Source organism: Danio rerio, chromosome 2 (genome assembly GCF_049306965.1).
Source record: "Danio rerio strain Tuebingen ecotype United States chromosome 2, GRCz12tu, whole genome shotgun sequence".
NCBI lineage: Eukaryota > Metazoa > Chordata > Actinopteri > Cypriniformes > Danionidae > Danio > Danio rerio.
Genome location: NC_133177.1, coordinates 55722872 through 55750000, shown reverse-complemented (window position 1 = coordinate 55750000; position 27129 = coordinate 55722872). Strand labels below are relative to the sequence as shown.

The 27129-nt window shown below is 37.0% G+C and overlaps 1 protein-coding gene across 3 annotated transcripts in view; it reads left to right on the top strand.

Moving 5' to 3' along the window:
- The window catches only part of tle2c (TLE family member 2, transcriptional corepressor c), a 67054-nt gene that overhangs the window by 33303 nt on the left and 6622 nt on the right, over window positions 1–27129 (top strand). Inside the window, exons 6-11 of one of the 3 annotated variants that reach the window (XM_009298918.4) lie at window positions 3072–3146; window positions 4836–5034; window positions 13070–13086; window positions 16910–17044; window positions 22055–22105; window positions 24208–24360. In XM_009298918.4, coding sequence (XP_009297193.2) covers window positions 3072–3146; window positions 4836–5034; window positions 13070–13086; window positions 16910–17044; window positions 22055–22105; window positions 24208–24360 — 630 coding nt within the window. 3 annotated transcript variants of the gene reach the window in all.

Genomic DNA, 27129 nt, shown 5'->3' with positions numbered 1-27129 from the left:
TAACCTGGTGTTACAAAATCTGCTGCATCAGACAGTATTACTGTGTCTTTAGTATAATGTAATTACCCGAGAAGTCGCAATCCAATAGAACTAGTAACTATAAGCTACTATAGTAACTATATAGTTTATAGTAACCATAAATAACTATTTTTTCTCATCAGTAGGTTATTGATAAAATACAGTAAGTCTTAAGGTTTAATAAAAATTAATTGATTTTTGAAAATCACCAGGCGACCCCCCCCTTCATTGTCCCGCGACTCCTCGGGGGGTCCCGACCCCCACTTTGAGAACCTCTGCTCTACAGCAGCCTCTCCCACCTGCAGCCCGAGAGCAGATCACCCCTCTGCGTACCGACGACAAATGATTTAGCACAGGCAGTGTGAAGGTATTTCCCTTGTACAGTCAAACCGATCCACTTCTACTTTATTTTAACAATTTAATTGGACCGTTTATTCTTTTCTTGTTCACAATCACAGATATTTTAGTGACAGTTTCTGAACTTGTCTGAGTTTATTACATATGAGAGATTACTGCACATTCACTACACATCTATAATGATATACTGTATTCAAACAGCAATACATTTAGTTAAATAAACATGCTTATATAAAGTGCAGTGCAATTATAAATGCCCCTTTATTAACCATAGGCTGTTAAACAAACAGAAACGGTAAAACGTGATGACGTCAGTGATATGCAAATTGACGTATGACGTATCCCCCCCTCTCTTCATCAGGGGGCCCCGTCAGCGATCCCTGCAGGGGGGCCTTCGCATTTTGCGCTACGCCACTGTATAAGATAATCCTGAACTGATGTGTATCTGTCTGAGAGGTTTTTATGGATGGCTGTCTTCATGTTGGGCATGATGAGTGACAGGGCGGCCGTCTTTTTATTACAAAGGACAGTCGTGACTCTTTTCAGCAGTTTAGGCAGGTTTACTATTTCTTCGGCGTCGCTGATGTCGGCGCTATCAAGTGTCCCATGTTGACGTGCATTTTTGTGTACCTCTGTACTCAAAAGAGTTCATGCTCGTCGTAATCATAACTCTAAAATGCGATATGATTGTTTAAATAATGTGCACGCTTTCGGTTTCATTTCCACTGCTGTTCATACTTCCCACGCGGCTCCTGAACGATCACTCTGTTCCACAAACTGAATGCTGTTTACTACTTTATTACCTGTTAGTCACAACCTGCAGGATCTGTTCACTGAAGCAGACGCGCCTATCAAAGTCCGCCCTCTGTAGTAACAGCTCACGGTCAGCTCACGTCATGTGTGATTTTGCAGCCGCCAATACATCATTATATGAAGACAGAATGATATTTTAGGGTGAATTGTACCTTATAAATACAGTATGTGACTCTTTCAACACCATTAGGAGGTATCCAAACTTAGGCTATGTTTGTACCAGTATGCGTGTCAAAAAGCGGACGAGTCTAAAGCAATGACTGTACAACCGAAATGTTGCCAGACGTCTGATTTTGAGAGGATGGGCCATCCTCTATTTCACCTCCACTCATCTTGGTCTGCTAACATTACTGCTGCAGCAATCTGAACTCACGTGCAACAGCAGGTGGAACGTAGCTCACATGCAAACAGCTCAACTAATAAGAGAAAACGGACGTCATATCGTAATCAAATCGTCATAACGCCACGATGCATATAGTGACATTTTTGCATCGCAATAAATATGATAAATCGTTACACCCCTAATATATATATATATATACTCACACACAAACACACATGTATATACTCACACAAACACATATAATTAAGCTCACACACGCATACACACTAATGCGCACACACGCATTCAAACTCTCTCTCACCCATTCTAACACATATACCCATATAAACACACACACACACACACACACACACACACACACACACATAAACATATTATACTCACACAAACACACACACAGACTCTCACCCATTCTAACATACCCACATAGGTATCATAATACCCACATATGCACAAACACATATAAACATTCTAACACACACTCACCACAACACACATACTTACAAACTCACACACATATACAAATGTTATACTCACACACACACACACGCCTACACACTACTGTGCACACACACAGACTCTTTCTTACCCATTCTAACACACTTATACCCACTTAAACACACACATACATGCATGCACACATATACACATTCTAACACACACTCGCCACCACACACACACACATACATACAATTTCGCACACATATACAAATATTATACCCACACAAATATATATATATAGAAATTCACACACACACACACACACACACACACACACACACACACACACATTTAAACAAACTCGCATACATATACAAATATTATACTCATACAAATATATATAGATATGTACACACACACACACACACGCACGCACGCAGGCATAAACACTAACATGCACAAACACACACATACATATACCCACTTAAACACACACTTACATACACACACACACACACACACACATACACAATCTAACACACACTCACCAAAACGTTCACACACACACACGCACTCCCCCCTGGCTGTTTACACGTGAATTATTAACAGTAGAGGTGGTCATCGGCGAGAGCCTCCAGTCGCCCTCCTCTTTGCTGGATCAATATTTCATGCTGTTCTTCTCGAAGCCCCGCTGAGTGGATTTGGCTATTTTGTAATCATAAGAGCCTCTGAGAACATCAGCATCAGCGCCGCCGCAGAGAAAACAACAGCTCCTTTCAGCCACCCATCTCACACACACACACACACACACACTCACACACATACAGTACATGCACACATGCTTCTGCTTTGTTTGTGGTTTCTCCACAGTGAAAGGTGCAGGTTTCCCCATCGGGTGCAGTTTTGCATGTGTGGTCTTGAAGTTTGAATATCAGGTTGTCTGTCTGTCTGTTTGTCGTTCTATGTTCTATATATTGTTCTATCGTTCTCTAGTCTATATCATTCTGTGGTGTGTGTGTGTGTGTTTGTTTTGTATGCGTGGTCTTGAAGTCTGAATGTCCGTTTTGTGTTCACGTGTGTTGTTTGTGTGTTCCTCCAGCATCAGCATCAGGTCGCTCAGGCAGTGGAAAGATCCAAACACGTCAGCATGGCTGAGCTCAACGCCATCATCGGGGTGAGTTTCACTTCAAACATCCGTTTACTGTCTGACCAATCACAGGCCAACGTTTCGTCAGCCTGACCAATGACCTGTCACAAGCCAAATAAACTTGATTTTTTATTTATGCTGTCATCTATCCATCCATCCCTCCATCCATCCATCCATCCATCCATCCATCCATCCATTTATCTATCCATCCATCCTTCCATCCATCCTTCCATCCATCCTTCTATGCATCCATGCATCCATTCTATCTATCTATCTATCTATCTATCTATCTATCTATCTATCTATCTATCTATCTATCTATCTATCTATCTATCTATCTATCTATCTATCTATCTATCTATCTATCTATCTATCTATCTATCTATCTAACATACTGAATGCTTTAGCTGTTGTCCAGGATGATCCATTCATCCATCCATGCATCCTTCCATCCATTCATCTGTCCATCCATCCATCCATGCATCCATTCCTCCATCCATCCATGCATCCTTGCTTTCATGCATCCATCCATCAATTCATCCATCCATCCATCCATGCATCCTTCCATCCATCCTTCTATGCATCCATCCATCCATTCATCCATCCATCCATCCACTCATCCTTCCATGCATCCTTCCATCCATCCCACCATCCATCCACCCACCCATCCTTCCATCCATCCATCCATCCATCCATCCATCCATCCATCCATCCATCCACCCATGCATCCATCCTTTCATCTGTCCATCCATCCACCCATCCTTTCATTCATGCATCCATCCATCCATCTATTCATCCATCCATCCATCCATCCGTCCATGCATCCATCCATTCATCCATCCATCCATCCATCCATCCATCCATCCACCCATGCATCCATCCTTTCATCTGTCCATCCATCCACCCATCCTTTCATCCATGCATCCTTCCATCCATCCATCCATCCATGCATGCATCCATCCACCCATTCTTCCATCCATCCTTTCATTCATGCATCCATCCATCCATCCACCTATCCATCCATCTGTTTGTCCTTTCATCCATTTAGCCATCCATCCATCCATCCATCCATCCACCTATCCATCCATCTGTTTGTTCTTCCATCCATTTATCCATCCGTCCATCCATCCATCCATCCATCCATCCATCCATCCACCCATGCATCCATCCTTTCATCCGTCCATCCATCCACCCATCCTTTCATCCATGTATCCTTCCGTCCATCCATCCATCCATCCATCCATCCATCCATCCATCCATCCATCCATCCATCCATCCATCCATGCATCCATCCACCCATTCTTCCATCCATCCATCCTTTTATTCATGCATCCATCCATGCATCCATCCATCCATCCATCCATCCATCCATCTGTCTATCCATCCATCCATCCATTTTTCCATCCGTCTGTCCATCCATCCATTTATCCATCCGTCCGTCCATCCATCCATCCATCCATCCATCCATCCATCCATCCATCCATCCATCCATCGTTTCATCCGTCCATCCATCCACCCATCCATCTATGCATCCATCCACCCATTCTTCCATCCATCTATCCATTTATCCATCCACCCATACATCCATCCATCCATGTTCTATTACTAATTAAGGCTAATCATTAATAATATATATAATATAATAATAAAGGCTAATAATTGTCTGCATCTGAATATCTGTGGTGTGTTTTCATCCATTGTCGTCTTTTACATTAGTTTGATGCTCTGGGTTTGCAGCAGCAGCAGTTCCAGCATCTGTCCCATCATGCGCCAGGTTTCCCCATGACACCGCACCCCTCAGGGCTGAGTCTGGGCGCCGGTGCAGGACTCATGGCTCTTCCCGGAGCCTTTCCTTTCCCTCCACACCTGATGCCTAAAGATGACCTCAGTCACCCCGAGGCCCTCGAATCCAGAGGTACAGACTCGCACAGATATGGACCCTTTTCACATTTCCGGGTTTGTCATTATAGTTGGGAAAACTTAGAGCGCAGTGAATGGGAGAGTACAACAAATCATTTCTTTGCTGAAATAATAAAAGAAAAACTTCATGATTGTGTTATGAAAACTTTCCAAAAAAAGAAAAGAGAGTGTAAGACTGAGAACGGCAGCCAGAAGAGAGAACAATGTTAAATTTACTGTCCAGCCCCTATAAATGCTGCATAAGAAACACCTCGCATATTAAAAACTCTCAAGATATTAAGATGCTGCCAAAATATCAGCTTATAAAATAACAACTTTTAATTTTATGTCGGTCTTACTACATGATGTAACTACAGAAGAGTCAAACTCTCAATACTCTTTGGTCATTTTTGAATGAGATGCTAATGGTCTAATCCGATTCAATGATCTATGCTAAGCTAAGCTAAAAGTGCTCCAGCCACGTCCTAATGATTCAAAAATGATAAAACTCAAATGTTTAACTCTTAGGGGAGCTGTAAAATGAACCTAAAAAAAGTGTAATGTTCCTTTAATTAATGCAAAATGATGGTCTTTACTAACCCATGAGGCCTAACTATATTTTGCATACTAAATATGCAAACGTGTGTATTTTCCTCCACCTCAAAAGGGATTTTTATTTCAAGCATTTTTATTTCAAATTTCTTTTATTAGGTTTCTACATGGAATATCAATTGCAACGTTCATTTTATAGTTATCCTTCCATGTTGTTGCTGACACTCCCCCAAAAAACACTTCCCAACAGCCTATAACTTCCCATTGAAAAATGTCAATCAAATTAAATAAAAAATTAATAATAAACGTGTATTCATATGTTATTGCTCAGCTTAAGAATCAAGAGTTAGCCAGCAGATAATCTAAAAAGGGGCGCCACACCTTGTCAAAGAACTAGTAAGTGATTTAATGCAAGTAAACCCTTCCTTTATCCATGCATTAAGAGTGGAGAGATGTGTTTCCACTTTAAAAAGATGAGCTTTTTTGATAGATTTATTGTAAACTCTTTAAGGAAGAAGCACATTCTTTAAGTTTCATCACTTATAAAGTCTGCTTTGTAGATTTTGAAGAGTTGTAAATGGGATTTGTGTTTATTTTCTGATTGTAGCACATCCAGCAGTGTTAGGGCTGCACAATAGATCAACATCAATATCACAATGAGCGAATCTGAAATAGTCACATTGCAGGATTCGCAATATTGAGCTGGGATTATAATTAACCAGAGGGGCTTTTCCCAAACAATGATGTAACTCGCAGCTGAACTATCATGCTGCGTTCACACCAGATGCGGAATGCGTGTCAAGTGATTTACATGTTAAGTCAATGCAAACAAGCGAATAGACATCCTGCGGCGCGATACCCGTGAATGGCGCGGCGCGAATGACACGAATTGCGCGAATGGCGCGGGGCGAATTGAGCGTTATGCGCGTTTGACGCGCTTAATGAGCGTTTCGCGCGAATCTCTCGAGTTCAAAAATCTGAACTTCAGCGGACATTCGCGCCACGTTAACCAATCAGGAGCTTGCTCTTGTGGTGGTGTGATTGTGACGTAGAACCTGTTGATGGCGACACCGACAACAAGTCATCAAACTGGGCTTGGCTCAGTCAGAAGCACCGCTGAAAGCCTCCGTCATCCAGGTTCAGTTTCTGGAGGAGTTTATGAGCTCAAAGAGCTGGATGCACCTCTGAAAGGATGTAGTGGACTCAGACACGACCCTAAACAACATCAACACTGTTTTTCAGTCTTCATAAAGCACATAAACACTGTTTTTTCTTCATAAAACACATGTTAGCTATTAAGCTATGAAGCTAGAGTCAACGGGTAGACAGAAGCTTTGCCCATCACGCGAATCCGCGTCTGTTTTGACACGCAAATGAAGCGGATTTGACACGCGAATGAAGCAGATTTGATGCGCGAATGAAGCGGGGTTTGACTTGCGAATGAAGCGAGTAAATTCAAATGTTCACGTGGCAATTTACACGTGAATAGCGCGATTTATCCGCGCGTTCCGCGTCTGGTGTGAACACAGCATCATAGTACAATGCATCATAAAAAGAACGATGTAGTTTCCCAAAACCCGTAGTTTCTCTGTCGCAGATCCATCGCTTGAACCCCGTTAGTTATAACGTAAAACGCCCATAATGATGCTCTAAACAGGGTGGAGAAACTACTTTTTTAGAGAAGAACCCCGTCAATTCTTTGTGCAAATGATATTGTTTTACACGCACACGCATTTAAAATAAAATCCAAAATTAGACTTGGTAAAAACATGCACTCACTTTTTATATTAAGTGAAATATATGTAAATGGCACATATAGGGTCTGTGTTTCCTTTACTAATGTTATTGAGAACATTACATATTCTATTCTAAAACCTAAAATCACTTACAAAAGCTAACATGTATCCTAATCTCATATATAAATCATATAAATAAATTAATAATGAGGCTGTTTATTAAGAAATAAAATGTAATATTTATTATTTACTAGGAAATGAAACCAATCCTACTTTAATAATAACAATATTAATGATGATGATGTTAATGATGATGATGATGATGGGAGGATAAGTGGGAATAGAACACATCCAGGAACTATGTTTCTAACTACAGCTGCAGAGCTGTAGTTGTGAGTGCTCAAGTTTGTGACGCAGTTTGCGAATGAGCGAATTACACTCAGTCATCTTTCCTTCAAGCAAGTTTCTCGTGTTAGCTTAATTAGTTGGCAACATCGCCGACCAGGGGTGCGTTTCCCGAAAAACGACGTAACTCGCAGCTGAACTATCATAGTATGATGCATCGTTTGGGAAAAGAACGATGTAGTGACGAGTGTTTCCCAAAACCCATAGTTTCTCTGTCATAGATCCATCGCTTGAACCACGTTAGTTATAACGTAAAACGCCCATAATGATGCTCTAAACGTGGTGGAGTAACAACTTCTTTAAAGAAGAACCCCATCATTTTTTTGTGCAAATTATATTGTTTTACACGCACACGCATTTAAAATAAAATCCAAGATCAGTTTTGGTAAAAAACATGCACTCGCTTTCCATATAAACTGAAATATATGTAAATGGCACATATAGGGTCTGTGTTTCCTTTACTAATGTCATTGAGAACATTACATATTCTATTCTATAACATAAAATCACTTACAAAAGCTAACATGTATTCTAATCTCATGTATAAATCAAATAAATAAATAAATAATTAATGAGGCTGTTTATTAAGAAATTAATTTAATATTATTTATTAAGAAATGAAAAAAAATCCTACTTTAATAATAATAATAATAATAATTATTATTATTATTATTATTATTAAGTAGTATATTGTTTGTTTGTTTTTAATTTTTTTTAAAGTCTACTTTTACAATTTGACATGCAAACCACTGCAGAAATGTTCTAACCAACAGGCCCATGTCATATACAGTACAGATACTTAATTACAGTTTTTCTCAGTCTCTTTGGTGCGTTTCTCACAACACTAGCGCATTTCTGCACAACAGTTAATGCATTTCTCAAAACAATTAGTACAAACTGCAAAAGCTAGCTGATAACCTGCAAAAAGCGTGTCACATGCTCAAAATGGATAGTTCATTCCTCAAAAGCAAGTATTGATGTCAATCAAAGTGTCAGTGTCATCAAAATGAAAAGTCCTGACACCATTGTTTATGAACAAGATAGTCAAATGGCTTTGTCATGTTTTCATTATGACAGTTTACTCTACATTTTTTCAATGCAAAAAAAAGTCAGATTTTGGTGACACTTCCTGAAAATGCTCATGACAGCACTGTATACTATTTGCACAGCCATTTGAACACTACAGTAAAGTTAGACATCACTGCATTTAGTGAGGCATCTAAGTACAAGACACTGAATATGTATGTTTCACATTTTTACTGCATTTGCTCTTTGCAATTCTAATGTTTTCCCAGCATTGTGCTAAAGAATAAATACACCTTAATTACACCTTTAATACACCTATATACAACAAACATTAACTCCCTTTAGGTAGAGCTGTGCACAACTGTACACAATATTGCAGTACATATTGGAACTGAACCTACAACATACACAGTTCTGCAAATCATTCATCAAATTGTTCAATTTTAAAGACATTTTCAGGAAAATAAATATTTTAAATTTGTTTTATAAAATTTGCTAGACAGATTTTGACAACTAGTTCAACATTTTTGTATGTAATGACTCAAGTAATGAAATAAGGACTGTTAGTTTAATATACAATTCAGCATTCACAAGTTTAGCTAATTTTGACTGACATGACATAAGCAAATGATAATGTTATAAACAGCAGAGAGTTGTATGAAAGCAATTCATGCATGTCCAAAAGTATTTACAATTTGTTGGAAGGAATGAGAAACTGCTACTAGGATGTGCACAAATGACTAATTGTTTTGAGAAATGCATGACCTGTTGTGCAAATGTAAATATTGTTGTGAGAAAAGCACCAAAGCGACTGAGAAAAACTGTAATAACCCACTATAAAATTAAAAGCATTAACTTTTGCTGTGTTTTTTGTTTTCACAAGCTTTGGAGATGTAACAAATTCCACTTTTAAATAATAGGTCACCTATAGCTTTCGCCATGAGGCTGTGTTTAAAATGACATCACTGTTTTCAAAGTGCACTGCGAAGGGAGCGCAATTGGAAACAAAAAAAGATCGCTAAAACTGAACTGTAAAAATACTTTAAAAGTAAATTACACCTTAGAGAGATGACTATAATGTTTTTTTTTAATTATTTCAAGTTTAAAAGTTAGAATAGGGAATATGGGGGATAACTGGGAATAGAACATAGGTGGAATAGGTGGGCCGGTCTAACCGTACGTTCACACCGAAAGCGGCGAGAGCGTCCAAGGTCGCTCTGGCCGCCCTGGCGACAACGCTCTCTGCCTTCATCTCCTGCGGCGAGAGCGTCAAAACTCGCTACATTGATCTCATATTTAAAGGAGCCGTTGCAACATATCAGTTACATTCCTGCATAAAACATGTTTCTAGCGTGAAAATGTTGCGCACTTCTTATCAAATTCATACAACAATGGAAGATCAAGTTGCGTGTGGTGTGGCTTTGCTCTATTTATCCAATATGTGTCCATATGTTTGAAATATCCTGAAGCAGCTAAGTTATACTGTTTTGTACTGTCACATCGCGTGAGATTCCCGCTTAATATTTAATTATTTATTCCCGCCCGATAAATTTTTGCAACATCAATGAACATCAGTAACTCGCCAGTAACTTATTTAATGTATGTTCCTGTAGGAAAAAATGGTAAATAATTGGAAATCCGGCGACCGCAATAATCAAACCCTTGGGAACAACTGTGGTCGGAACCAAAGTTCACAGGTCTGTGTTCTCTGAACTGCTATCAAGCAATGGACGTCTTCATTCTGATTGCTTGTCGCCGAACCGCGTCATAGCTCATTACCATAAAGTTGACTTCATTTCAACTCTCCTCGACGCTCATGCCGGCGAAGACGCGCCGCGCTGCTCCTAGCCGCTTATCGCCGCCGGCTCTCATTGAAAATGAATGACTTCCGGCTACTTTGACGCTCTCGCCGCTTTCGGTATGAACGTACGGTAACGCCCTATTCACACGGGGCTTCAGCGTCAACGCTTGACAGAGGGCGTGTCTGAAGTTGGAGCTGAAACGATCGTCATAGAAGCGTCAGCCAATGAAATTCAGTCAGCAATAGGCCACTGTCTGAGCTGGTGTATTTGCATACAGCGATCTGATTGGCTGACGCTTCCGTCGGCGCTTGAAAAGTTGAGCTGGTCCCAACTTCTGCAGCAAGGAACGCTTCTGAAGCGGCGCCGACGGATCCACAATGCAGTTCGGCAACGCCTGACGTCACTCATTCAAAGTGAATGGGAAGCGTTGACGCTGACGCCCCGTGTGAATAGGGCGTAAGGCTTGAAACTCCAGGGCTGAAAAGGAGTCCCACTCCGGCCCTGATTCCCTGAACTGCTATCTTACAACCCTATTGTGGCAAAGAAGCTGGTGCTAAGATTTTGGAAATCAACAGAATCCCCATCATTTAAATATTGGCTGGAAGAATGAACTAAATGAGCACATTTGGAAAGGATCAGATTTCTTATAGCAAAGAAATTGAAAAAAATTGACAAGATTTGGTCTCCTCTTCTCCTCTATCTTGAAAGCGTAGGTTAATAACCCAGATGGTGAAGGTCACACCAACAGTACTGCATAAGCTTTAGTCCCAGGGGTGAGGTGGGTTTTAAGGGTTAGATGTTGTTTTAAAGTGTATTCTGGATCTATACGAATTACTTATTTATTTTTTTACATTTTATTTATTTAATTTTTTTATGTGTGTTATTTAACTTGTTGAATTCTTTTTTGCAAAAAATAAATAAATAGAGATGTTGTAATATGTGTTGTAATGCTGTGCAATGCAATGCAATGAATACCTCAATATAAAACTTTAAAAACTGATTGGTTATTCACCTACAAATCAGAGCTTGAGTGTGACGTAGCAAGGAGAAACTCAGAGGCCAGCTGTAATTTCGCTTGTACAACGAAAACTATATTAATTTACTACAGCCCCATTGACACCCTCTGCCAATACATTGATGAAATGAGCAATTGGATGTGCCAAAACTTTCTTCAGTTAAACAAAGAGAAAACTGAAATGATTGTGTTTGGGAACAGAGATGAGGTTCTCAAGGTAAATGCGTACCTTGGCACTAAAGGTCAAACGACAAAAAATAAGGTCAAGAATCTTGGTGTGACTCTGGAGTCAGATCTGAGTTTCAATAGTCATGTCAAAGCAGTCAGTAAATCAGCATACTATCATCTCAAAAACATAGCAAGAATCAGATGCTTTGTTTCTAGTGAAGATTTAGAAAAACTTGTTCATGCTTTTATCAGCAGCAGGGTGGATTACTGTAATGGACTCCTCACTGGTCTTCCTAAAAAGACATTCAGACAGTTACAGCTCATCCAGAATGCTGCGGCAAGAATTCTGACCAGAAGCAGGAAATCAGAGCACATCACACCTGTCCTACGGTCTCTACACTGGCTCCCAGTTACATTCAGAATAGATTTTAAAGTATTATTACTGGTCTATAAATCACTAAATGGCCTAGGACCTAAATACATTACAGATATGCTCACTGAATACAAACCTAACAGATCACTCAGATCTTTAGGATCATATAAACTAGAAGTTCCAAGAGTTCAGTCAAAGCAGGGTGAATCAGCTTTCAGCCACTATGCCCCCCGCTGCTGGAATCAGCTTCCAGAAATGATCAGATGTGCTCCAACAGTAGGCACATTCAAATCAAGACTGAAAACACATCTGTTTAGCTGTGCCTTTACTGAATGAGCACTGTGCTGCGTCCGACAGATTGCACTATCATGTTTTTCTCTTCTTCTTCATTCTTTTATATCACATTTTACCTGTTTTTATGTTTTGTTTTGTTTTTACGCATTTTTATTATTTGTTTTTATTTTTATTTTACTTGTTTCTTTTATTCTTGTTTATGTAAAGCACTTTGAATTGCCCTTGTGTATGAAATGTGCTATATAAATAAACTTGCCTTGCCTTGCCTTGCCTAAATGTAATTACTTATTTTGCATTTGATCACATAGTTTGATTGTGTAAAGTATTACATTTAAAGTCCAGAAAACCATAAAGCACTGCCTCCATCATCAGCATTTTTGTTCTGTCATTTTTTACATAATTTGTTCATCATATTTAATGCAGATGCACTCCACTACAAACTCATCTCAATCCGTGTAAACCTACGAATGAATTCCTTCCAAATACAGCTGTTTAAACCATCTTGTCAACTGATATTCATATCACAGAAAAACGAAATATCACAGTCTCAATATCGTGCAGCCCTTAACTGCAGGACAGATGTGCTCCAGTCATTAGGTTGAAATCAATCCTGAAAATGTCTGTAATGTTTATAAAAAAGCCGAAGATAACACGATGATTGTCTGTGTTTGTTTCTGCAGACGGAGCAGCGAACAGGGTGAGTATTAAAGCTCAGTGTGTGTTTATTGTGTCTCTGATTGGTGCATTGATGGCTGAGGTGGATTATTTGTGTGTTTACATGCTCTTGTTTCTGTAAGGATTGCACGGCTGATGGGATTTCTGCGATATTGGATTTATGTGTATATATATATAGCATTTTCATTAATAAGGGTTAAAGAATTGCACTGGAGTTATGCATTTATGCTTTTCATTTTATGTTTAAGTTAATTTTCATAATGATTTTTAATATCTAACAGAAAAACCATTTCAGCCTGTGATTGTTTAATATGTGCATACGTTTATTATTTATGAGCTTTCGTCAGTGTCAGACATGATACATGTGTGTGAATAATCATTAATATTCATAATCAAAGGAGAACTGGGTTTAATAAGATATACACCATTGAACAAACCAGAAGCAAATGCAACTTGATACTGATTGTTGTTTCTGTAACCTGACAACTGAAAAGCCAACCCTTAAACCTGTAAATTTATTGTTATAGCTAATGACTGACATAGCTTAAAATACACAATCGCTCTTATTAATACCGAGACAAATGTTTATTTCCACCTTTAATGGCTAAAGAGTGTGACGTAATGTTTATGTGAATTATGTTTCATAATGTGAAGCTGTTTCTGCATAATGTATCATCCATCATTGTAATGCCTTTTCGTTAATAGTCAGCTTTATTGAATCCATGCAGTTGCAAATGGAAAAAAAATACTAATACATTTACATATTGTTATCACATATGATATATGTATGTATATTTTATTTATACAACTTAAAGTAATTTATTTAAAAATTACACTTTATAAAAAATGAATTATTTTATTTTCAATTTTAGTTGGAAGCTTCTGTAAGGCAATGCAATGTGACTGTATATCGTCACTGGAAGGACACTAAGGCACTCGGCCTGCAAACTCGAGCGATGCACGACCTCCCACCACTGACAATATCCAGTCACATCGCACTGTTACTCGTGATATTGCTCACATACAGGGCTTTACATTAACTTTTTTAATCAGCAGCCACTGTGGCTAGTAGATTTCCAACATTACTAGCCACTTGCCATTTTCACTAGCCACAATTTTGTTGTTTGGAAAAAATATTTGATATAAATAAATGTGACTTTGATATGCTAAAATGACTTGATTTAGATGTTGTGTTGTCCCAGATCAGCAGTTACTACACACAAATGGTTGGTTAATCTCATATTAAAGAAATGTTATTGTAAAGGATGATAATTAAACTATATTAACAAAAATAACTGTAAGCAAAAGAAAGCAGGTAAAAACATACCAGTGATAATGAAAGGATGATCACGTGCCTGAGAATAATTAAAACGAAAGCAGTGACTGCTGCTGTTGCTTATATATATATATATATATATATATATATATATATATATATATATATATATATATATATATATATATATATATATATATTAGTGCTGTCAATCGATTGAAAAAATTGAAATAATTAATTGCACCTTTTTAAAAATATTAATCGTGATTAATCGCATTTAAAATACTGAAACTTGTAATTTTGGCTATTCAAATGTTAAATTTAATGTAAACGCAAGACAAAAACTATTTAAATTCTAAATATAATTGTTTAATAGAATTTTTGTTTAACTTGTAACACAGATTTCTTCATGTAAACAACATACCCACAATAAACCATCAAGATCCTGGCTTGACAGATATATTTATTACAGAAATTAAAACACAGGCATGTTAATGGCATTTAAATTTCAAAACAATCAATGCCAATAAAGAAAACATTGATTTCCATGTTGGATTCTAAGTGGACTGCAAAAAAATGCCAAAATACAAGTATTACAGATATGGAAAATGAAAAATTATAATAATAAACTATAGAATACAAACTGTTGCACTCATTGTAAAGTTTTATTGCTGTGAGTTGAGAACATTAATTATAGAGTAGAAACAATTTTGCTTAATCCTCCTTTACATTCATCCAGTTGCTAAGACTAGGAGTATCCTGCAAGTGCACAGAGACTCCCAAATGCCCGCAAATAAATGATAATTTCTCGCAAACCGGTCGTTAAATACATTGCACACCCCTCTCCCCCGCATCCCTCCTAGCTCTTCAGGTAGCCTATGTCGCACGCTTGGAGGGCTCATGCTGAAAGGCAGAGTAATGCCCTGTCTTTGACAGCTCGCGACTTCACCAGAGACGTTCTGAGTACATTCACACAAGACTCCAATACTCCGATTTTAACATGATTAAGAGTATACTCTTATTAAAATTCTACCGTGTAGCCTAAGCAGTGATTTTATTACCTTAAAGGAACACCGGGTCACGAAATGCGGAGGATTTTCTTTCTGTTCGCCATGTGGTATCAACTTACAACAGAAGTCGAAAGTTAAAAATGAAACACCCGAAATTGCTTGAAACTCTGGAGAGCCTGGTGATGCGACGTATCGTTTTATACTGAATCTTGCCTTCAAAAAGTGCTTCCTTGGTCTTATCCACGTCTTGCATGTTGAACACACGTCCACCACAACAGGAAGTAAAAAAAACCTGCAACTGCGTTAATTGCGTAAAAAATTTTTTTACGCGTTAATTATTTAAATTTTATCGCATGCGTTAATGCACTAATTTTGACAGCGCTAATATATATATATATATATATATATATATATATATATATATATATATATATAATTTCAATCTTGATCTCTTAAAAGCAGCAGGACTGTGGGTACACAAGCATCGTTTTTGTCTAGTCTTTCACAGAGAACCGACCGCAAGTGAACGGAAAAAAAGCGCGAGTAAACGGGAGCGTGCACGCTTTAAACCGTCACCTGTGCGCGTGAGAAATCATCCTCTCATACGGTATTCACCTGCTTTATCTCGAACAATTTTTGTCTCGTTATTGTTTTCAGTCGTGCTGTTTCTCGATTCTAAGATCACATTTGCACGCATATTGGGCCATCCTTATTGTCGAACCCTGCTTTAAAAAAAGTGCAATGTAAAAATGATTTCCAACCTGCCACAGTGGCTAGTGGGAGCAGCTGTCCAATCCGCCAAAGCTGAAATCTACCCGCATTGGTCGGGTTGGCGGGTGTTAATGTAAAGCCCTGCATATATGTATGTATATGTTTATTTATACAACTTAATTAAAGTAATTTATTTAAAAATTACACTATATAAAAAATAAATTATTATATTTTCAATTTTAGTTGGAAGCTTCTGTAAGGCAATGCAATGTGACTGTATATCGTCACTGGAAGGACACTAAGGCACTCGGCCTGCAAACTCGAGCGATGCACGACCTCCCACCATTGACAATATACAGTCACATCGCACTGTCACTCGTGATATTGCTCACATATATAATTTTTATCATTATTTAGTATATTTATATTGTTTATAACTGACTAATACAATGTATATACACAAATCTTATATATAGTTGAAACCAGAAGTTTACATACACTAACACTTTACATATATATATGTTATATATATATATATATATATATATATATATATATATATATATATATATATATATATATATAGTCAGTACCAAAGCCAAAACTGAATCTAATCTAATAAAATAACTTAAGGTCACAGTGCCAAAATAAAAACACCCCAGTGAATATGTTAGGGAAAAAAAATATTTTAATACGAAAATGTCTTAATTCATAAACATTTATGTTATTTAAATTTTTGAGTTTAATCGATTTTAATTGTTTTTATATAGCTGTAGTTTGAATGATCTGTACTGCACAGTGTGAGGTTACAGCGCGTTTCTGTCATGAATATTGTGTGTGTGTTTCAGAGCGGCAGTGGTTCACCGGTGGGTCATCGGTCAGTGGGTCTGCGTCTGGCTCTTCCTCCTCCTTCCTCCTCCTCTTCCTCTCACTCTGATCTGGACAGTAAACGGAGCAGCTCAGACGCAGGACGTACACGGCGGGTCAGTCAAAAACACACAGCCTCTGATTCTCTAAACACACATTCCAGCTCATTTCTAATTCACAATTTATTTGTCACATACAGAGTCATACAGAATATTTCCCTCAAAAATAAAAACTCACTAAATCAAATAGTGAAGTGGTCCAGTAAGCTGACCGGGGTGTCACTAGCCAATCTAGAGGCTGTGTACACTAGGCAGCTAAAGAGAATCACAAATTTAATTTTAGGTGACACTGCTCATCCCCTACACTCAAAGTTTCAGCTTCTTCCTTCCGGTCGCAGGTTTCTAGTATTAAGCTGTAGAACGAAACGATACAAAAATAGCTTCATACCAGCAGCCATTAGACATTTAAATTAGGCACAGACTAAAGCAGAGGTGTTTCGGTGACTTGTATATTTTAGATCATTTTAAACATTTACTTGGGGGAGGGGGGGGGGACACTTAAAGTGATTATTTATTTATTCTTTATGTTTACGTTTTATGTCTTTGGGCCCTATCATACACCCGGCGCAATAGTCTTTTGGTAGTTTCAGCTTGGCGCAAGAGTCGTTTTGAGGCGTTGCGCTACGCTGTTTAAATAGCAAATGCATTAGCGCTCATTTTTCTATAAAAAATAGAAAGGAAGGCGTTCTGAGGCGGACCGCTGGTGCGTCGCTATTTTGAGAAACTATAATAGATTTTTCATTAGATCAAAACTAACCTGGTCTAAACTCCGGCGCAGAGTTGCGCCTCGCTTACACACTGCCTAATACGCACAAGAGAGCAATAGGCAAATATCTTTACATATGAAAAAACAATAAATATTAAGGATATATATAGTATATAATAAGAATAGATATAGAATATATAAAGGATTAAATATTACAAAACATATTATTTTCTAGCCTACATAAATATGAAAAACCACTGCTTTTATGTCTTCTTCATCTCGGGAGGCTTTTTCAGTTCATTCATAACAATTTGCTTTTGTATAATGTTGTTATTATTAGCAGTATTATTTATTATATCCATATTTATATTTGTTTTATTTAAAAAAAGCTTAGATTTGCCCACCTGTCAGGTTTTAGACCATATGGGGCATGGCAGGTGTATTTGGAAATAACTCAGTATTTTGACCACACTTGGTCATTTTTGTTCATTTATTAGTTTGCTGGAAATTAGAACTGAATTTAGAAATAGTTTTGAAACAAATCTTTGCACTTAACAAACTAAATTAATTATTTATAGGCTAACTGATGTCTGTGTGTAAAGGTTTCCCTATCCAAGAGCGAATGTGAAAGTATTTCCATTATCTCTCATTCTCACGCAGTAGATGCTCTGTTTAACAGTTTTCTGTTAAAAAACTGTCAACTGTTAACTGTTTGCTAGTGAAATGCTCATTTTTTCCACTTAGAGTTACTTTGCGTCCTGTAAATAGCGAATGCGCTCTTGGCGTGACGCAGCTGGGTCTTAAAGGTAATGGGAGATGAGACTAATTGGTTTATTCTCAAAACACACCTATAACTCATTAAGAAAATAAACTCAACCCTTTTAGACCATGCACCTGGGCTCAAAGCGCATTTTCCCGTCCGTAAATTAGCAAAAATGCGTTCTGCACGCCCTGAAAGTGTTAGCGCCCTGCGTTTTGCGCTCTGCACATGGACCGTCAAAATAGAGCCCTTAATGTGCATTTGTTGTTGTTACTGTGTGAGTTCCTTTGTGTGGCAAAATGAGGACTCTTGACTGCAAACCAAATCTACCTTCGGGTATAAATAAAGTAACCTACCTACCAATACACAGTGTGAGGATATCCAGTGAGACACTTACACAACGATTATTGAGCTTGAAATAGTTACAACAATAACAAAACAAAGTAAAAATAGTAACAATAGATGTTTTTAACAATCTAAATCATGGAGAAATAGTAGTTATGCAACAGAAAATGAAAGCAAATATAAAATATTTAAAGACTTTCGATATGGAGTTTGTGGCTGTAGAAATAAAGTACAACGTGTAAACCAGCGCAATCTCACAGCAATTCGTAACTTTTTGATTACTTCTTAGGAATTCGTACAATCTAATTCGTAAAATTTAGTGCGGTTTTCTCATGACCCAATGACGGTTGGGGTTAGGGGTGGGGTTGGGTGCCACGCCTCTTTTTTAAAATCATACATTTTCATACAACTGAACTCGTACAAAGTCGTACGAATTAGTCACTAAACTGACAAAACGTAAAATACTTACGTTTCCTTGTGAGATCAGGCTGTATAAACACATATAAAAGAGCTATCTGTACAACCAGAAACATAAAGGTGTTCCTGAAGTCTGTGATTTTTCACTCGTGCTTCACGTTGATCAGCAGACTTTGCTATTGAATATTAATGCTCATTATTTATTTAAAGTCATATCATTTCATCCCTGATCACCGACTTGTAAATTTACTCGCCGAATCAGAGGGAAACTGCACAGATCAGGCTTTTTCCTTGCTCATAGTGCATTTTTCAGGTTTTTAAGTATTAATAAATCTCAGAGGTTTCTCACTGTGTGCTTGGAGTGACACAAACACTGACACAAACTAGTCGACAGTAAGTATTTATATTTAAAGCTGGGAAATTAGAAAATAAATGCTATTTTGCTTTTTACTTGGATGCAATTGTAGTTTTTATGAATTGAATTTTTTTTTGAAAGTTATGTCACAGTAATGGCTCACATAGTCATTTTTTGTCTTCTAATGTAGTATTAGTTTCTATTTTTGTATTTTATTTGACAAATTCAAGCTAAACTAAGTAAAACTAGCACCAGCTGAAATAAAATTAATTGTTTTTAATTAGTGCTGGGCAAAAATTTATTGCAAAATTTTCACAATTAAAGTTTGTTTTGACATAATATAGTCATTCATTTTCGTGTCGACTTAGTCTCTTTATAAATCTGGGGTTGCCACAGTGGAATGAACCACTTTGTATGTATTATATATATATATATATTTATATACATTTATTATGTTTATGTGATACACACAGATCTATAGAAACAAAAAGTACAAAACTATTTTGTTGCATTTTGTTACAATTTAGATATAATTCGTATAAACATGTATAATATATAAAGATTTTCTGAAATATATCTATGCCTATGTGTGTGTATGTATGTATGTATGTATGTATGTATGTATGTATGTATGTATATATATATATATATATATATATATATATATATATATATATATATATATATATATATATATATATATATATATATATATATATTTATATATATATATATATATACCTGGATCTTTCTTTTACTTCGAAGACACTACTGACTAACCTTACATGGACATCTGTAATAATAGTAATTTTCCCTAATTGACAATAATATAATTAAGGTGTTTACTTGAAGTGCTTTCATGTAAGAGTTTCCTGTAATTTTGGGTGACTATAACTGCAGTTCGGCAGCTTCAGATTCACTCATGAACATTTCATTCATGCCCCCCGTGACAATCTGGGGTATTAGACACAAATAGGGAGTAAGGACTGGTGAGAGTGTTACGGAATTTAATAACGCGCGCTAAATGGAAAGAAGAAAACTTCTTTGTGTGTGTGTGTGTGTGCGGTCCTTTACTGACAGGCGCTTGTGTGGATCTTGTCGGAAAATATGGCGAAAAGCCCTATATGATGGTAATAGTTTGATTGCGGTGTTTACTTCAGTAATGCCACTATTATATACATACTCCACATGTCTTAATTCCATTTCTGTTTAGTTCAGTTATGACTTTAGTCGAATTAAGGTCATCAATAATCACTGTTTGGAGTTTATGTAGGCCGACAGTTCAAACTTCATGTGTAAATATACAGTTAGTAAACACAAGTACATCTTATTGAACATCATTTATTTTCATCACCAGTTGTCATAGTAGAACAGTTTCTCAAGCAGTTTGTGATGCATTTTGGAAACAGGAGATAAGCCCCTGGTCTAATGCGCCACCTGGCTTGAGAAACCCGTTCTCAAAGACTTACATTTAGTCATTATTGGGGTAGCACACATTTTCTGAATGTCTTCAGCGGAATTTAAATGAGCCATTTTAATCTACATTTGTAACGTGGGGAGTAACACCAACAACTGAGGTAAGATCCAAATGCAGGTTTATTCAAAGTCAGGCAAGCGATGGTCAACACAGGTGCAAACAGGTATTTGGAGACAGTCCAGAATCATAGTCAAATACAGGCTAGAGGTCAGAAAGGTAGGCGGCAGGCAAAGACAAAGAGGCTAACAAGGCTAACGGTTGGTACACAAGATAACCAGACTGGGAAAACGCGTTGTAGTGTTACTAGTGACAGATAACAAGACTCAGCAATGTAAAATGAGTGTGTGTGCTGCTTAAATACTGTGTGTAATCAGTCTTTGACAATCATCAGGTGGTGAGAGTGTAATCAGTCTAAATGAGGAAGCAGGTGTGTGTGTGTGTGTGTGTGTGGCATGACTGAATATGTAGTCCATTTACAAGCAGATATGTAGTTAATCTAAATTGAGAAAATTTAATCTATTAATTTAATCTATATATATATATATATATATATATATATATATATATATATATATATATATATATATATATATATAAATATTTATATATATTTAGTTTGCAGTTTTATTTTTAACATAATAATATTATCATATTATCATCCTCATTGTTAATTTATGAAATTTCTGTATACAAATACAGTATTATTCATATTTTAAATAAGCTTTTATTTCTATCTTTTAGGTTCTTATTTTACTTGTTTCATTTTTAGTGAATTTCTCTTCTCTGTTATTTTTGTATATTTTGTTATGTGTTCTTTCATTAGTTGCTTTTAGTTATTTATTTTCGTAAGCATTTATTATTATTCCATTTTTTTATCTTATTGCTTCAAATGACACACATTTGAGTTAGTTTCCACCTGAGAACCTGGAGATCTGAGACATTCCTGTTGTTTTTAGTGTTTAGATAAAGTATTATTGCCTTGATCTGATCTTCTGTTTTTCCTGCAGGAAAGCGGCAATAAAAATGAAGACACTCTCAGAAGAGACGGCGCTAAAGAGGTGTGAAAACAGATACTCTCTCCTTCTCCCATTATACAAAATTATACTGTAATGAACATCATATGTTCACCAACAGATTTAATTAAGAAAATAAATGGATAAAGTCGGATACATATAATTAATTTATTTATCTGTTTCTGAAAAGTATCTCATAGCTAATTGGTCCATATTCATTAATATTCTGATGCACGACATGCCATTGATTTGCGATCTTGTGGTGTACAGTCTTTATTGTTTTGTTTTTTTTGTTCTTTTGCTTTTTAACTTGCTGAGAACAAGCATTTGCAAACATCTTTGTTCAGTACACTACCTGACAAAATTTGTTGTCGATCCCAGTTGTACAGAAACAAGTAATAACTGGACTTCTAGTTAATCATTTGGAAAAGTGTCAGAAGGTAGATATTTCCAATGAATCACCTGTTGAGCTGCATCCCAATCATCACAAATACTGCAGTAGACCTACTGAAACCAGCATGGACCCAAGATTCTCACAGATATCAGTCAAGTTTGGTGAAGGAAAAATCTTGGATTGAGGTTGCATTCTGTATGTGGGTGTGCGAGAGATCTGCAGAGTGAATGGCAACATCAACAGCCTGAGGTATCAAGACATTTGTGCTGCCCATTACATTACAAACCACAGGAGAGGAGGAGAGGGCAAATTCTTCAGCAGGATAGCGCTCCTCATACTTCAGCCTCCACATCAAAGTTCCTGAAAGCAAAGAAGGTCAAGCTGCTCCAGGATTGGCCAGCCCAGTCATCAGACATGAACATTATTGACCATGTCTAGGGTAAAATGAAGAAGGAGGCTTTGAAGATGAAGCCAAAGAATCTTGATGAACTCTGGGAGTCCTGCAAGAACGCTTTCTTTGCCATTCCAGATGACTTTATTAATAAGTGATTTGAGTCATTGCAGAGATGTGTGGATGCAGTCCTCCAAGCTCATGATGGAGTCAGACACAATATTCATTCTTTCTCCACTGCAGCATGACTTTTATATTCTATACTGGACATTATTTCTGTTAAGTGACAAGACTTTTGTCTTAGCAAAGTCAGACTGTCCTAATTAAAGAATTAAAAATCAAGGCATGATTAAATTTAATTGTGGTAAAATAAGCGTAATCTAGAGGTCTTTGCCTTTCATATAAGCCACTTCTGATACCAAATGATCAACTTGAAGTCAAGTTATTATTTGTTGTTCCTAAAACTTGGATAGGCCACAAGACTTTGGTTATATAGGTTATTAGGTTAAATAGGCAATTATTGTCTGTAAGTCAGACAATAGTGTTTTGTTCTGTAAACAATTGAAAACAATCATTTCATAACGGGCTAATATTATTGACCTTACACTCTCAGAAATAAAGGTACGCGAGCTGTCACTGGGGTGGTACCTTTTCAAAAGGTACAAATTTGATCCAAAGAGGTCTATATTATTACCTCAAGGGCACATTTTAGTACCTAAAAGGTACAAAAGTGTTCCTCTTAAATTTTTAGGTACTAATATATACTTTTGAGGTACCAATATGGACCCTTCAAGTACAAATGTGTACCTTTTGAAGAGGTACCACCCCAGTCACAGTACCTTTATTTCTGAGCGTGTGTCTGTTTTTAAGGTCCCACTTTATATTAAGTGTCCTTAACTACTATGTACTTACATCAAAAAAATAAATACAATGAACTTACTGTGTTTATAATGTATTTGAGAACACTTGTGGTGCTTTAGAGTTGGGATAGAGGTTGTGTTATGGACAGGTTTGGTGGTGTTGGGTAGGTTTAAGGGTGGGTTAAGGTGTAAGGGATGGTCAACAGTGTATTTACAAATGTAATTACAAAAGTTAATTACAGATGTAATTACATACATGTATTTAATCACAGTAAATACATGTATTTACACAATAAGTACATTGTAACAAACTATTAACACCTGTGTAAGTACATATTAGTTAAGGCCACTTAATATGAAGTAGGACCATTTTAAAAAAAAATTTATATTGCAGCCAAACTAAAGACTTTTTCCTGAAGAAAAGCATTATATTAGACTATTTTTTGACTTATGATTAGAGTGAAGTTTGTGAAGATGTTCTGTATTGTGTGTGTGTTTGCAGAAAAGCTTGTCTCCTGCTGGAGTTTCTCCCAGGTCTACTGAAGGGAACGGGTTAAACAGTTCTCCGGTGCTGTGCAAAAATCCGTCCAGAGAAGGTTCATCCTCTCCTCCGTCTCAGCCTCGCTCACCTGCGCTCTGCAAGAGCCCAACCCAGGTGCGGATCAGCTCATTTTTTACATTTTAAATAAATTTAGATTAAAATTTTTTTGTTTTCGTTTTGCTTCCGGAAAATGAAAATGGGTAAAATAAATGATCTTTTAAAAAAGAAAAGCAAAACTTGTAGGTGGCATGTTGGCTCAGTGGTTACCACTGCCGCCTCACAGCAAGAAGGTCGCTGGTTCGAGTCCCAGCTGGGTCAGTTGCATTTCTGTGTTTGCAAGTTTGCATGTTCTCCTCTGTTTCCATCGGGTGCTCCGGTTTCCCCCTACAGTCCAAACACATGCACTATAGATGAATTGGATGAACTAAACTGGCCGTAGTGTATAAGTGTGTGTGTGTGAATGTGAGAGTGTATGGGTGTTTCCCAGTGCTAGGTTGTGGCTGGAATGGTGTAAAACATATGCTGAAATAGTTGGCGGTTCATTCCGCTGTGGCGACCCCTGATAAATAAGGGACTAAGCCGAAGAAAAATGAATGAATGAAACAAAATTTGTCCTAATAACAGTTTCTTACATTACAATTCTTACATTGTTTGGTTTCTGTGAATTCAGCTGGTTTTGTTTGACTAATAACACTTATGTAAGAAGTGTTCCAGAAAAAGATTGTTATTGCCAAGTTTTTGGTAAAATTCAAATAAATGATTGCATACTTTGGTCACACTGTACAATAAGGTTTCATTAGTTAATGTATTTACTAACATGAACTAAGTATGAACAATACTTGTCTAGCATTAATTAATCATTTACTCATTCATTCATCATTAATTTAACATTTACTAATGTGTTATTCTATCTAAATTCATGCTTGTTTACATTAATTATTGCATTGCGTTAACATGAACTAACAATGAATGACTGTATTTTCATTAACTAACATGAACAAAGACTGTAATGAATGTATTGTTCATTGTTTGTTCATGTTAGTAAATGCATTAACTTACATTAACTAATACAACCTTATTGCTAAGTGTTACCCATACTTTTATGATTACTAAATATATATACTGTATGTAATTAATAGAACACACTTTTTACTTTATTTTAAAATAGTTATTAAAAATAAATCTGAAATTTAGAAAATACAATAATAATAGCACTATATTATTGTTAAGATTACAGTACCTATATATACTCACCGGCCACTTTGTTAGGTACACCTTACTAGTACCAGGTTGGACCCTTCGTGGCATAGATTCAACAATGTACTAGAAATATTCCTCAGAGATTTCGCTCCATATTGACATGAGAGCAAATACTTAGACCAGCCCGTCTAACACAAACAACCGTGCCACGTTCAAATCACCTTTCTTCCCCATTCTGATGCTCGGTTTGAACTGCAGTAGATGTCTACATGCCTAAATGCATTGAGTTGCTGCCATGTGATTGGCTGATTAGAAATCAGCGTTAATGAGCAGTTGGACAGGTGTACCTAATAAAGTGGCCAGTGAGTGTATACAACTTAATACAAATGTGTTTATTAAATAAAATTGACTTTTTATTAAATATTATTAACTACATTAACCCAATAATTTCAATATTAATTATATTGACCCAATATAAATATATGAACCCAATAAAAACTCATTAGAATGGTGAACACAGACTTAAAAATAATTACACCTATTAAAATGCGAATGCGAAAAGTAGTGTATGAGTGAATGTGAGAGTGTTTGGATGTTTCCCAACGCTGGGTTGTGGCTGGAACGGCATCCGCTGCGTAAAACATACCTGAAGTCAGAATTATTAGCCCCCTAAATTATAAGCGCCCCTGTTTATTTTTTTCCCCAATTTTTGTTTGATGGAGGGAAGATTGTTTCAGCACTTTTCTAAGCATAATAGTTTTTCAATTCAATTCAGCTTTATTTGTATAGCGCTTTTACAATGTAGATTGTGTCAAAGCAGCTTCACGTAAATGGTCATAGTAACTGGAACAGTGTAGTTCAGTAACTGGAACAGTGTGGTTCAGGTTTTAGTGTTTAAGTTCAGTTCAGTTCAGTTCAGTTTAGCTCAGTTCAGTGTGATTTAATCATTACTGAGAGTTCAAACACTGAAGAGCCAATTCATCGATGCGTAGCTCTACCAATCCTGAACCATGCGAGGCAGTGGCAACAGCGGAGAGGGAAAAAAAACTTCACCTGATGGGAGTGAAGAAAAAAAACCTTGAGAGAACCAGACTCAGTATGGCACGACCATTTTAATTTCTCCACTGGCCAAAAGTCTTGTGCAGAACTTCATTCACCGTGGTTTAGGCTGGAAGATGGCCTCAGCGAAGACTCGTCTGTCCCTGGAGCATCGCTGGAATCAGACTCATGTTCTCCACTCCCCACGACCATCAGCGCAGCAGCAGCTCAGGATATGGCCTGGTCCCGGATATGGAATCCTTGGGATCATCACGTCGCTGGTCTTGGATCCAATCAGTGACTCCGCATAATCTGAGGACCTCGGGATGAGTATCCCCAGGTGAAAATAGAGAATAAAGAGAATAATTAGCGTAGCTGCTGTTCATAGTGTATATAAGCAAGATGCAGAAGCCTGTGTGGAACCCGCTAGGTGATGCATTGAGTGTATGCTTTACTAAACAGATAGGTCTTTAATCTAGTCTTTTAATAACTCATTTCTAATAACTGATTAATTTGATCTTTTCCATGATGACAGTAAATAATATTTTACTAGATATTTTTCAAGACACTTCTATACAGCTTAAAGTGACATTTAAAGGCTTAACTAGGTTTATAAGGTGAACTAGGCAGGTTAGGGTAATTAGG